Source organism: Polyodon spathula, chromosome 21, assembly GCF_017654505.1.
Source record: "Polyodon spathula isolate WHYD16114869_AA chromosome 21, ASM1765450v1, whole genome shotgun sequence".
Lineage (NCBI taxonomy): Eukaryota > Metazoa > Chordata > Actinopteri > Acipenseriformes > Polyodontidae > Polyodon > Polyodon spathula.
Window position 1 is genome coordinate 18,906,875 of NC_054554.1, and position 14,832 is coordinate 18,921,706.

At 39.3% G+C, this 14,832-nt stretch overlaps 1 protein-coding gene across 3 annotated transcripts in view; it reads left to right on the plus strand.

Annotated features, from left to right (window-relative positions):
- Positions 1–13,728, plus strand: part of LOC121296458 (E3 ubiquitin ligase RNF157-like) — a 53,104-nt gene extending 39,376 nt beyond the window's left edge. For 2 of the 3 annotated variants that reach the window (XM_041222053.1, XM_041222054.1), the window contains exons 18-19: positions 5,266–5,388; positions 10,970–13,728. In XM_041222053.1, coding sequence (XP_041077987.1) covers positions 5,266–5,388; positions 10,970–11,103 — 257 coding nt within the window. In that variant the 3' untranslated portion in view covers positions 11,104–13,728. The remainder of the gene's footprint in view (positions 1–5,265; positions 5,389–10,969) is intronic. The other variant, XM_041222055.1, reaches the window with a different exon arrangement.
- The last annotated feature ends 1,104 nt before the right edge of the window (positions 13,729–14,832 follow it).

Here is a 14,832-nt window from a genome sequence, read left to right on the forward strand (position 1 = left end):
ATATCTGTAAACGAGAGAGAGCATCAGCTGCATTATTACTTATGCCCGGTAGATGGCGAGCTCGTATTAGAAAATTATTGAATACTGAAATCTCATACTAGCCGCCATATTAATTGCACGATAAGAGGGGAACTGGAACAGCCTTTATTTAGAATATGAACTGTAGCTATATTATCGCAATAAAATAAGATCGATTTCTTGGACCAGAAATGACCCCATAGCTGGACTGCTGCAACTACTGAGTAAATCTCAAGAAGAGCTGTGGATTTTAGCTGTGGAGATATATATTCAATTTCCAGTGGCCATATACTGGAAAACCATTCTTTAAAAGACCTCTGAATCCAAGAGACGATGCGTCTGTAAACAAAGCCATGTCTTGCGGTGCTGAGATGAAATCGTCATTAAACATGGACAAGCCGTTCCAGTGCTGAATAAGAGCAGACCACATTTTAGTATCTTTCCTAGCTTCTGATGAAATATTAAAATGTAAAAGTCCACATTTTTTGCTGTTGATGCAAGAGCAAGTAGACAAGATATAAATGTCCTCCCTTGGGGAATAATGCGAATTGCAAAGTTGAGGTGACTCAGCAATGAAAGCAGAGCATGTTTTCTGAATAAGAAATCGAATGTAATTGAGTTTGGACTCAGGGAGGCTGGCTTCGAATTTTAACATTTCAAGAAATTCCAGAGAATGAAGGGCCAATGAAGCGCCAACTTCTGAAAACAAACTCTTGAGTTTAGTAATTGCTTCTGCTGGCAGATCAGATGGAGGGGAGATCAATAAAAAATCATCAAGCAGGTGAAGCAGAAATGGAACATAGTAGGCATTGAGCAGTATCCAGCATAATGCTTCAGACAGTGTGTCAAATATCTTCGGGCTGCTGCGACAGCCAAAAGTTAATTGAGTGGCAAAGTAAACCTTTCCTTCCCAGCATATACCAAACAGATGGTGAAGAGATGGATGGATTGGCATTACATTATATGCATCTGATATATCTGCTTTAGCTAGCTAGGAACCACGATATGCTAATTTGGAATTGAATGAATTGCATCTGAAATAGTAATGTAATGAAGAGAAAATTGATCTTGGGGAGTAAGTGAGTTCATACTGCTGATGTTTGAACCCTGCGGTGATGATAAATTAAAAAGACGCTTTTCCCCTGACATTTTCTGAGTTGCTGTGCCAATAGGATTAGTTATATAGACTGGAAGAGAAGGAGCTGAAAAAGGGCTGACTATAAATCCTTTTTAAATTTAATTTTCAATGAGAAATTGAACTGACTGGATCTTGATTAGCAGAGTGTAGATTTTTACTTTGAAACGAGGAAGAAGGAATTTGGGTGAGACCGGTTGAAAACCTGTTTTAATCCATCAATTAAGTAATTGATGAAATTGATATCAGGATGATGTTTTAATTTATTATATAAAGCCAGAAGACTATGAGCATCGGAGAAAGTCACTTGCGATGCCTGAGCATCTCCACAATTGCTGCACATATGAATGAAATTACATTGCCTGTTTGAACAGAAACCGGTGTTGAAGTTGTTACAAATTTGTCTTCCTCTTGCAAATCTAATTGTGCGCCTGTATTTGTCTTGTCTTGTGGATTGATCGGGTAGAGCTGAGGAATGTATTAGATTGGGAAAGGAAGATCTGTTTGAATGATTAGCGGTGGTAGCAGGTGCTGCTTTAGAAGTAGACACTATAGCAGTCTTAGGGCAGGGGGATGTTGAATGACCCGTGGAAGCGCAGAGCCCACATGCATTGGCTCAGAGGCCGCCGAAAATCCAGTTGAATAAATCTGGATCGGGTTTAGCCCAATTGATTAAATGATTGTCCGATGCCAATGTGGCTGCTGCTTTTGCCGAGAATGCTTTATGAAATTCGAAGAACATAGTACCTCTGTATCTGACAGACAATTCCACGATATAATACTCATAGGAGTCTAATTCAGCTCTGCGGTTAGGATAAACGGAGCATAGCACATCTCTAAATATGGAGAAAGCAAGGATGAATTCCCCCAATGTTAGATTTTTAAGTAATCTGGGATCTCTGGATTTTAATGTAATTAATGTCCTTGCCTTCAATTATATTGTGCCGAATTTGTGGAGATATTGAATGCTGCCTAGCATTGGTTGGGGAGGAGGAACCAAAAGCTAGAGCAGTGGCGTTGTTGAAGAGAGGAGGATCTACTGAAGGTGCCAATGATGGAGCAGAACCGGAAGTAACTGTAGCTGAGACTGGAGTAACTGCAGGAATAGAGGAGAAAACTGAAAGAGCTGAAGTTTGCTTCTCTTGTTCAATGTGAGACACCTTTTACCTAAATCACTCAGTTGGGTATTGACTGAGGATAATGAGTCGGCAAATGGCTGCATAAAAGATTTAATCTCTTAAAATCAAGGAGTGCTGTTGTTGGATTGATCTGGCTGAAGCAGGTTCCTGCTGTTTTGAAGTGCTGGCTGTTGGGATGAATTGTTCTGACGCAGACTGCCTTCTGTCTGGTTGGGGCTGCTGAACCAGCTGAGCATTTTTAGAAGGGAAAACCATGTTCTGCAGAGATGAATTTGCAATATAGAATGAATAGAGATTCTCGATCGCTACCTGCTGGAATTGCGTTTCCATTTGTAAGAAGGGACTTTATAAGTTTTATTTAAAGTCCAGTCCTTTCAGTATAGTCGCTCTGGAGGTGCATCATTTAGAACGACGTAGATTAGCTCTTTGGGAAGCTGGAGTACTGAGAAAATCTTGGTTGGGAGGCAGCTGATTGGATCTCACCGAGCCACTGAACAGAGACTGGAATAGAGGAGTGATTTGACCCTGATTTGAAGCTGCAGGGGAATGATTTGCTACAGACAAAAAAATCCTGGAAGTCATCTGAATCCGAAGAGATTTGTTGTAAGTAATCAGTTTTTGCTCTTTGCTGTTTTAACAAAAATCAATGGATCTTGCAGTCCACTTTGGTTTACACCTGAATGAAAAAGCACAAGACGACTAGGAGGAGGAGACTAAGGTTTAAATAGAACAGATTTAAACCTGTTCATACAAAACTTTCAAAAAGGGGAAAAAGTTGCAATTACCACAGACTCATGGACCCTATTCCCTAATCTTCCAATATAGGTGGAAGGCTTTTTTCACTTGAAATTGTTGTTTAAGCTTTTGGACCGAACTGTATATTTTCGTATGTTGGAACTACTGCACTAAAGTAAAGGACATCTGAGACACACTTTAAACAGGTAGGCTAGGCATCTCTTTTTACAATTTTTAATGTAAAGTTGTGTGGATACATGAATTTGAATACTTATGTTATTTAGTAATACTTGACCATATACAATTAGCTGCACAAAAAGGCAAACATATTAATTACTCAATATATTATAATAGATTGTATGTTAGTTTGGCATTTTAAAATAGGACTTGTGGCAATGTTTGGCAGGTCTATGTATTACGGTATGTAGAGGAGAGTGGTGTTTGATTCGAGGACTCGGAAATTGTAGTGCTCAAGTACTCGAGCAGTAGATCTCAAAAATCCCACATCTACTATCAAAGACCACAAACTTTTAAATCTCTGAGGCAGACTTTTTAATATCAGTCACAGTGCTCTTTACAATTCCAAAATATTCCTTTACTTTTATTTTTTAATTGTAAGCACAACTGGCTTTTCACTTTTTTTTTTTAAACCATATAATTTTGAGCAAAGTTACTTATTAAAAAACCCTACAAAAAAAAAACGGAACAGGTTCCTGTTTTTTGTTGTTAAATGAAGCTTTAAGAAACATTTTACTTTCCGAAAATGTATACTGTGTAGTATATAGTTATAGCTCCACTTGCAACTTTAATTACAAGCATAAATATAAACATTTCAATATATACTTTGTGTACATGTTTTTTTTGTTTGTTTTTACTTTGTAGTTAAGTATTTGCAATGTTAAAACATTAGTTGCATGTTTAGGGGTTTGCTTAAAAAATACTAACCAGGGCTGTCCATATCAGAATATAATATAAAGAATGTGTGTGTTTGTAGATCTGGTTTAAAAGCAGACACTGCAAAGCATTTAAAAGTTCATAAAAATGTACCAAAAGCACATCCCTAATCTGCTGCAGCATGCAGACACCACCCACAATCCCCAGTGAGGGACCCAGTGCATGGGAAAGCATTTGTCTCTCAGCCAAGGGGATACTGCAGCTTGCTGAGCGATTCAACTTTTCAAAATGCACATTTTTTAATATGCATTTTTTTAATTCTGTATTTGTCTGCTTTTGTCATTTTTTTCTTAGTTGTTTTTGTTGTTGTTGCAGTTTTAGTTTTTTAATCCTATATTGTATGTTGCATTGAAAAAGTTTAATCAGTGCACCCTATAAGTAATGATTTCAACAACAAAAAACAACTCTGCAGTTTTCCAGACTTTATTTTCATTTGGACTTGGATGAAGCCTATTGTTACTGTAATACGCACTTCTGTTTCCTGTGCTTGTTCTTCACTTCTTTTCTGTGCACCGGGTATTAGGACCCCCTTGACTCTCACACTTGCGGTTCTTGCTTCACGGTCATGATCAGTGGGCCTCCTTTAAATAAAATTGTAGGAAACTACTGCCTAATAAGTGAGGCTTGTGAGAATGAAGCTGAGTCACTGTATTCAGAGTGTAATGGCTGGAAAGTAGACACGTTTTATTAAAAAAAAAATATATATAAATCACTGGAAAACTACAGAAAAAACAAAATTATAAAGCTTTTGGTTCAGCATCTTGTGTGAAATGCCTAATCCACTAGTTCTAAGCATTCTAAGACTATTCTAGAGTGTGAGTGTCAGGAACACTTTTGCGACATTTCATAAAAGCAAATCTCTACTCATCTGTGCTTTATGAATGAGCACCATGCAGTCATCAGTGAGGGTATGCATTAAAAGAAGGAAAAATAATAATTCAGAATTTTACCAGAAAAATAAAACTGGAACACTGGAATCTCCTTTCAAGGGCATCCTTAGATATTGTGAATAAAAGTGTTCTTAAAGACAGATAGGTAGAGAAACTGCTTTTCAACTGCAGCACACTCTTCCGAACGGGGCTCCCTTGCCAGATATTAGCAGTCCTATCGGCTCCCACAAAACAAGACTGTTTGACAGGCTTTAAAGAGGCCTCAGACATGAAGCTGAGGAGATGATACTGGCAGAAGAGGTCTGTTCGACAGAGGTGTGCCCACCACCCCTCTCTCCGCCTCATTTTCCACTCCCCAGTGTCTGCTGTTGATTGACCTCTGACTCGCTTGCAGGTGGGAGGAGGAGGTGGAGGAGGAGTGAGGCGCCCTGTCTTGAGTTTGACAATAACAATCAGGGCCTGAGTCGCAGCTTACCAGGGCTGGACAATGAGCCCTGCCCTGAGGCCTGCAACGCTGGTGAGTGGCAATCTGTTGAACATGGACTTTCTATCAATCCTAGAGAGCAGATGGATGTACTGGGGGCTACACACATGCAATATTTTCACATGGCCAAAAGCATTGGCTATACCACAGGCTATATATGCACTGGGGGTGGCAGGGTTTGGTGGAGCATACGTATTCCAAACCTCTGTATAGCTATACGTATACGAATATTTGTTTGCTGTTCAGACAGGTACGCGCAACTAAAATACTGCTACAGACACTTCATTTCCAGAACAAAAATTGCATTATTTTAGAAGCATTTTAGAATCCATATGAACTAGCGAGCACAGAGATTGTTTATTGAGTTAGCTGAGGAACCATTTGGGGTCTGTGTAAATGGGTTTTGAAAACTTTAAATGTTGTCATCCTTCACTGAGGTTCTAAATTGCTTATAAAATTGTAATTTCCTGACAGATCACTTTGGCCATTATGCAATACAGTCAGCACTCAGATATACGACACTCAGATAGACGTCAGTTGCGTTTTACCGTCCTTGTATTAACCCATTGCGGTCCTATGTCGGACCAGGTCTGACATTACAAATTTCCCTTTCCAGTTCGATGTTGGACCCTGTCCGACATCATCAAAAGATGTAAAGCACAGGTCTCGTTTTTTCACCGGAAAAAGCAGAGAAAACCTTTCAATGGCCGAGTGAGACCGATAGGTGCCGAATAAAGCCAAAAAAATGGCGTATTTCAGCAATACAGTATTTCTGAATATGATACACAGGCACACAAGTTTGATTGTATAGGCGTGTGATTTATTTTATTTTTTTTATAGAAAACGCCCCACGGCTCAGTCTATTTAAACCGCCTCTCTTCCTGACTGAGCTCACTTGCAAGCCGCTGGAGTTTGCAAAGACAAGCAGCGCTTGCTTTCTTTTTTTTTTCCCCTTTTGAAACGGGTCCTGTAGTTCCTCCAATTCGCCAATACATTTGTCTACAGTGGCGTAGTGGTTAGCACTGCTGCCTCACAGCGCCAGGATCCTGGGTTCAATTCCGGCTTAGAGGTCTGTCTGTGTGGAGTTTGCATGTTCTCCATATATACAATACATAGAAATGCGTTATGTTATTCATTCTACTCACCCATTTGAACATCATGATTAAGCCCAATTTGTAAGGTTTTGAGTGTCGCAGGAATGGATTGTTTTCGTTATGATTTTTAGTTTTTTTGTAAGAATAATAATTAATTCTAAATACGCCCCTAAAATGTTAATTGCAGCCAACTATGATTTCTCAATAAATGAACAATCTCTGTACAGTTAACAACATCGACATTCAGCAGACTGGACAGCTGCATAAACGGACAGAAATTACAGTTAACAGAACTGTTTGTCCCGCCTCAGCTAACTTATGAATGGACAGCTGCAAAGAAAATACAGGTCTTTGATTGGTTGATCGTATCACCAGTCTGGCTTTAGGAAAACGTAAGCATGCCTTTCACAGCAAGAGTGCCCTGATGGTGATTGGCTCTCTGAAGTGCAGCTGCTTACCCTTGCACCCGTAATACACAGCAATCTATGGAATAGTCAGATAAAGCAATAGGCCACAAGATTGGTGTATGACATATAGTCGGCAACCAGTTTGGGGTCATACAAAGAGCCTACTAATATATTTGTGCACAGTTTTTGCAAAGGCTTTGTTGGGCACACAAGCCATGGTCTTATATATTATAGATTATAAAACGACGACTTGTGTGTCTAGAAAAAAAAAAACTAGTTTTCTCAATAAGGTGTCTCAATAAGGGCTAGTATTCTGATAGTAGCCTAATACTAAGTGGGTATTCGGTATCACGTTTTCGGAATACTGGTATCCAGAATACAGACAGATTCATTCGGAATACCGTGTTTACATGGCATGGAATAGCAATTCAAATGTGCCACTATTCCGAATGCAACTGGAGTCCTGATAGAACAGGACAACTGGAACAGGTGTCCGGATAGCAATATGGGTGCAGTCAATTGCACCTACCACACGTAGCAGGTGCATGACCTCATAAAAACCCTACAATTGTTATTCTGTGCGTCATAAACCTGGTTTTGCTCCTCCCATATTGTGCGATGCATACATTTTATTTCTGCACAGCGCAGAATGGATTGTGACACACAAAAGGAATTTTCGAACATGACAACTTGGCACAGTTTCGGCACAACGGCCATTTGCAATGCGCATACCCCTCTGCGCGGTGCGCAAACCTTTCGAAGATTGGGCCCTAAGAGATTTATTTTCTTACTTTTTTTTCTGATTTCAGTTTATTATTTGTGTACTTAATAAAATACTACTATTGATTAACCATTCCTCGTGTCTGCGTGTGAATGTGTGTTCATAGTAAATCCTCGATCTTTTGAACATATCAATTTAAATATTGTTAGTAAGAACTAATCAGCCCAGATAAATATTAAATTATCAATTATTGAATTGTTCCTACACAGTAGCCCTATGCACCACAGAGATAACACAGACCATAAAAGCCTGTAGCTCTTGCAAAGTTTTTTATACCCATCCCCTGATCTGTGCCTTTCAACAACTTTGTCCCAGAGTTCTTTTGAAAGCACCTTGGTGCTCATGGTGGAGTCTTTGCTTTGAAATGCACTACCCAGCAGAGGGAAAATTTATCCTGAAATCATGTGAATCACTACAGTTTAACACAGGTGGAGGCCACTTAACTCGGTGTGTGATTTTGAAGGCGATTGGTTACTGAGCTAATTTAGGATTGCTTTTACAAGGGGGGGTGGACCCTTATCCAACCAAGCTATTTCAGTTTTTATTTTTAATTAATTTTCTACCATTTTCTAGAATATTTTTTCACTTGGAAGCTGTGGGGTAGAATGTGTAGAGAAATGAAAAAAAAGCTATTTATAATGCATTTTAATTCCAGTCTATAAGGCAACAAAAGGTGAAAATTTTGAAAGGGGGTGTGGACTTTCTATAGGCATACTGTGACATGTCGGATTTACCGATCACTATATTCTAATTTGGAATACTGACTTTGGATACTGTTTTAATTCTGGAAAATTGTTTTTTTTTTTTTTTTTTTTTATAATCTTTTGCTAAATTTCATTGCCTTTTACTTGTTTTAAAAGTGTGCACTGAATTACAGTCCGCGTGTCCACAGTCATCTCTTGACAAGTGATATTTTCAGAATCATATTGTTCTGAATTAAAATACTTAGTCTGTTGAAAATATATTTCTGTACCAACAAAACCAACTACAGTACATCTAAATGGAAGCATACTTATTTAATTTTCAGCTGTATATTTTTGACATTTGTATTTTTTTTTTTTTTTTTTGTGGTCCCTGAAAAACGGGCAAAGGTTGGAACAGGCCAGAATGAAATAATCGGGTATGCGTGACACTTTTTTTAACTGTCGTTTTTAACTTTTTTTAAATACGTCAGTGCTGACTGTATACAAGTTCTCATGTGATCGCTGATTATTTTTTGGAAAATCAAGGTTTCGTTTTAGTAATTGTATTCACCATTGTATTTTTTAGGAGTGTGACAATATTGAGCCTGATTACTCTGTGATAAAGGTGGTTTTTTTTTGTCTTTAAGTAAGATTTTTAACCTAAAACAAGTAAAAATTTAAACCAGAAAACCCAAACCCTAATCAGATAATGTTCAGTGGCACTTTAAAATAAATTTATCTAACATTTACCAGAGACCTCTGTCAATATCTCTTGTAATGTAATGTATAATGTTCTAATATTAGTTTCTTACACTGAATGGGACTTGTGATTCATTTAGACATCGGATATACAGTAGTATAAACAAGGAGCTTGTTCATAAAAATATCCCATAGGGGGCACCACTAGCCTCTCGCATGGTCAACAGGTCAATTCATACCTCTCGTTCCCATCCTTTTATTGTTTAAATTTATTATATTTATTTTTGTATAGTCCCTGAAAAAGCAGCATGTTTAAGTTTCAAATGTGTGTCTCTGTCCAAGTGTGAAGTTCATGTTCAGTGTCTGCCAGCTCCTGTCTGCTTCGCTAAGCCTTCACTTCCCATTCCTGCCTGTGTCTCTGTCTCTGCTTCTTGGGTGGGGGAGCTTAGCACTGGAGAACTTCATAAACACCACTGTGAAGACAGAGAAGGACAAGGGACAAGTAGGCCTCTGCTAAGAAACCTGCCCTGATGGATGGGCTAGAGTCAGTGGTCTGTCGTTTCTTTTTAGGGTCTAGGTTAAAATGGGGCTGAATGAAGGGGCTGAAGCTATCCTTGTGCCTGGCTGTAGTCCGTGCCATTTGCCCCTTACCTTTCAAGTGCTCCAAAAACAAAATGCTGAGAAATACGACAAGAATCCTCTCCAAACTCGTACTTCACCCACCAGTAACTGCAACCAGGCATATGTGCCTTTTTGAGTTGCTCTTTAAGACAGTGTACCCAGATATCTAGGTCTGGGGTCTAAGGTTTCTGAGTGGACATATCTCCCACCCTCCCGTGGCTCACTCTGGGAGACTGTGTGCTCTCTGTTCCTATTCACCATTAAAGTTCTATTTCTGTCCAGTGTGTTTGTCACAATTTTGTCCAGCAGGTTATTCCTATGCACTGTAAGTGTGTGTGTGTGTGTCTCTCTCTCCATCCCTCCCTGGCTCTCTCTCTCCTGCTGTCCATTGTAGAATAGGTATGGTACCATAGGAGTTAAGAATCACTGTACTTGGATGTTATTAGTGCTATAATAAGCTGCTATTAGTTTTATTAGTGTGGCTGCTTCTACTACACCACTGAGTCATAGAAAGCCTTGGTATGATTTCTTTATTCTTACCACTAAAGGGACTAATGATTTGGCCTAACGGAAGATCTTCAAATCCACAATCCTAGATATCTGAATTTCTCTAGCTGGTCTCTTGCCACCATTTTTTTTCTTCTTGCCACTAAATTCTGGTGCTAATTTATTTAATAGGACTCGTGTGGCTACATTTCCATGAATTATTTTTGTGTTTTGTCAGATTGTATTTTTTTATTGTGACACACTGCACTGAACACTTAGTTCACAAAAAGTAAGGTAGAAGTAAATTTTTAACTAAATGTCCAGTCGGATGAGTATACCAGAGGAATTTCAAAGACTATACAAAATAGTTGGGTCTGAATAATGCACTGCTGTACATCCAGCTTGCCTGTCGGAAGGGATAAGCTCTCTACTGACTCCCTTTTGACTTATCGTTCAGTTGCGTGGTCTACGATGTGCGGCAGAAGGATAACAAACTCACCCAAAGGCTTGTTTGTTGTCTCTGCGTCCACCCGTTTCATAAAAATCGTATTTCAAGAAAAGGGTTGTGAATTTGGAAACTGTCTGTCATTCAGCCCTGTGCTCCTCTCAACCAGACTGCCAGCTGTGCTGCTGCAGAATTTATACCAGTGTTTATCTGAGGTGGATTACACTAATGTCTATGATCTTGAAGTTGAGGCCACAGACAAAACTCACTTGTAAAGCGCTGACCTTTAATTAACTGCCTCTGCATGCCTGGTCGCAACAGTCCCACAGTTCAGTTGTCTTGGTGAGCAGTGAGATTCACAGCAGTGTCTCCCACATTAACGCTGTCTCCCTGTGTAGAGCCGGGGTCCTGGGAGGAATACAGGTCTGGAGGAGGGTGCCTGCAGCCCTGCATCTCCGCGAGCAACATCGACCTGGAGGAGGAGAGGGAGGACCACCCACAGCCCCGACACTGCGGACCACTGGCTGTCTGACGACAATGGCACCAGGACCCAGAGACCCACCCGCTTCGCTGCACTCCCTGGATCCCAAGATATCAACACCTTTCTATTATAAATTATATATGCTGCTGACCCATGCAGGGTGGAACTTTGTGTTGACCAGAGCTGTTCAAGAATATTGGATATTTGGGTCTAGATTTTGGAGTGAATTTGGATGTTTTCTTTGTTGTTGTCTTCTTTCTCCTGAAAATACTCTCCCTTTTTATTTGTTTGTATCCTTATAAACAATCCTGGCTGATAATCAAAAGACATCTACAGCTGTATTTGTGGGGCTGCTCCCTGGACACTGTTTTGATGCAAGATAAATGCTAAAGGATTGAAAACCAGGGATGCTAGGTAGGTACATCTGCCTCCAGTTTCACTTTAGGCTTTCAAACTCACATTGCAATGCATTCTGGAAAGTGCAGTCCTACTTCCCTTAAAGAATAGAGAGATACAGGATACCAGAATGCATTGAGATGGAGGTTAAAAACCCTGAGCTGTTCCAAGCTGTCCTGGTGAACATTGAGCCATTTGGTTACCGTATTTCCAGCTTTCCTTTTTAAAATTTCTGATTAAAAAAAAAAAAACAACCTAAAAGATCCATTTGAATTCTACATTTAACTGGATTTCTAATAAAATAGATAATGAAACACAATTTCTGGGTCATTCTGTAGTGTTTGTCACAAAAGAAAATAGTTTTAATAATAAAAACCAAAAGGCTTTGAGAATTTCGCCTACAGTTTTCTTTCAGACTTCAAATCTCAATTCTGAATCTGCCAGTTTTGAAAGCAGCTGACAGTGTAGCAGTTTTCCCTGATTAGCTGCCTGGAATAGTGAAAAAAAAAGAAACAATTTCTAGAGGAAAGTGATTTTGAGCATCCCTGGAAATGTTTTTCAAATCCTGCACCAGGACTGTTCTCACTGCTGAGATCAGTGTGTTATACCCTCGTTTTATAACCTTGACGAACAGTAGTAGCATCCCTTTCCCTTTGTTTTTTTAATGCCCCCTTTTTGTGGTGATTTTCAGTTATTCCGAGGGGTTCATATTAGTTACACACATACTGTAAGGTGAGCTAAGGAGCTGCTCTTTGGTTCTAGTTGTCATAGATTACATGTAATTTTGGCTGGATTAAGTGTCAGAATTGCTGATCAATCAGAACCCTGTCACAGAGATTGTGTATGGTGAAACCTTATAGGAAATCAGTACTCTGCATTCTCAGTCACTGAAGTAAAGCGACTCCACAGTCTGAAATAGTGTACCTGAAGTGTGCATGTGTGTGTTTTTTGTTGTTTTGTTTTTTTTAATGCATTCACTTTTTGAAGCTGGAAAGGCATCTGTTTGCAAGGAGGAGAAGGTATGGCCATACGGTGAATGCTCATTGTTGGAGTTCTGGACTGTAGTTGGTTTTAATTGTGACAGCTACATTCTTTGATACAGTCAGAAAGCAGTTGCCTAATAGCCTCTTGCTGCACCTACACCTTTCAGCAGGGGTTCCATTTAAAGAGTCAAAGTGAAGCAACTACTTCCTGTAAAAGCATTTATGGGAATGGGCAAACAATTGTGTTTTTCTTTACTCCTATATAGAAGGAATAATAAACAAATCAAGCAATACACTTCCTAGTACCTAATCATGTTCTATGCTGCCAGCCTGTCTTCATGGTGCAAAAAAGACATGGACAATACAATCTTATCCAGAAGCTAGGCTCTGAATCATAGGCCCATTTTAGAATTGTTGCGTAAATGTGGTGAAAGAAAATGTTTTAGTTTTTTTTTTTTTTTAGAACTTTGGTTATTAGTCTTTAAATCTGAGATTTCTGGTCCCTACACATAAAACTGGACTGTTTAGGACTGTTTTTAAGGCCCATTTTGCTTTATGTTTTTCATTTGTTAAAAGGAGTTCATTCTCATTTTTTTTGTTTTTTTGTTTAACTTAAAATTTCTTAAACATTCTTTAAAACAGCATTTAAAGTTTTATGAATTGGGCCATCTTTGTAAGCCAGCAAGAAACTGTGGTTCTATATGCCAGCTAGGATTCAGCAGTACAACCTCCTAGCTCCTGGTCTTGATCTCCAAACACTAGACTCCAAAGTATAATTCTAGTAAGAACTTTTCCATTTTGTGGCCAAATAGTTAATCCAAGATCTAAAAATGTGGCAAACCTGCTTCAGTTATAATAATAATAATTAAAATTCCTCTGAGCAATGAAATGCTGCTGTTTCACCCAGTCTGTCTAAGAGCGTCACTCATACCAGGTGGCATTGCTCTCCTCATTAGCTACCTGCCGTGATTATCCGCAAAACTATTAGGTAAGATAAATCTGTGGGCATTGGTGATCTGTGTGCGTGGCGTCGACGTTGTAATCTTTGTTTGGTAATATAAACATGAAACTATTAAAAAAAATGGATGATGGACTACTAGTTACAGTGCCATGAAAACACAGACAGGGTGCATGTGTGAGGTCTATAATACTGTAGGGAGCACCACAGTATAGCTGAGACCCGGCCCTGTCAATACCTCTGCAACGTCCTTGTGTACATTTGCAATAAGTTGTATCTGTTAAGGACAACTTTTATGAAGTTCCGGTATATGAAATCAATAAATACTTTTTAAAACTCCTATCTGTTTCTTGCTTCATTCAGTGGGGTGGGGTGGGGTGTATACTTTTATTGTTTTGACAGGAAGCAAATTAAACCAAATCAGCACCACACTGAAATAACAGGGTGAATTCAATATTTCTCTCAATACCTTCCAAATGGCAGGAGATGTGATTAGTGGCAAAAGTCCATTACAGGTAGATCTATACAATGCATGCTATACACTTTATGGCCACTTTATTAGGACCTGTGCTTAATATCAGGTTTGGCACCATCTGTCTCTGTCTCAGCCTTGCCATGTGGCATAGTCTTCACAGGTTGTCTCTGCTAATAATATTTCACACAATTTGTGCAGGGGATTGTGATGATGAATGAATGCATTGTTCAGTTTCATCCCAAACATGATCAAATGAATTGAGACCTGGGGATTACAGTGGCTGTGGAAGATGCCTGTAGGCATGTTGGATTGGTTCATTATTATGTTGATAGCCATCGCCATCAGGGCACAGCAGTGTTGGTTGGATCTGCAATAATGCTAAGTAAGCTTTAAGTACAGCAGCTTTCTGGTGCTACAGGTGTTTAATATACATGTTCGAAATGACTTCTGGAATGTGTGTATACTGCTGTAGAGCAGGTAAACCTCCACTGTGCTACCCTGTGTATCTCACCCTGCATTGCATCCTAACCTGGAGATAGGAAGTGAGATATTTGGGTTTGTGAGATATTTTATATTCACAATCACCCCAAGATTTGGGGGTTCCTATTTCGATAACCAATGAAGCATCACAGCTAGGGGTGCATTTATGAGTTTGCTAACCACCGCCACCACAGCAGCTGCTAAACATTTTAGCTAATTTGAGGTGAGATGCATTTTAGAAGTGAGGAGGGGAAGCATATTAGCAATACACTCTGCACCTGAAGCCCATAGGTAAAGCATTATGCACTTAAACCTGTGCAACACTGATATGCTTCCCCACCTTACTTCAGAAAATCAGCCTTCAATTACTAACGAGGACGCTGTCCCACTAGGGCAGAGGGACCTTGAAAAGTTATCCACTTTCTCTAAACACAGACTGGATGGAGACTGTAATGGTCATTTTAACCCAGTATTCCTGAAAAGATAAA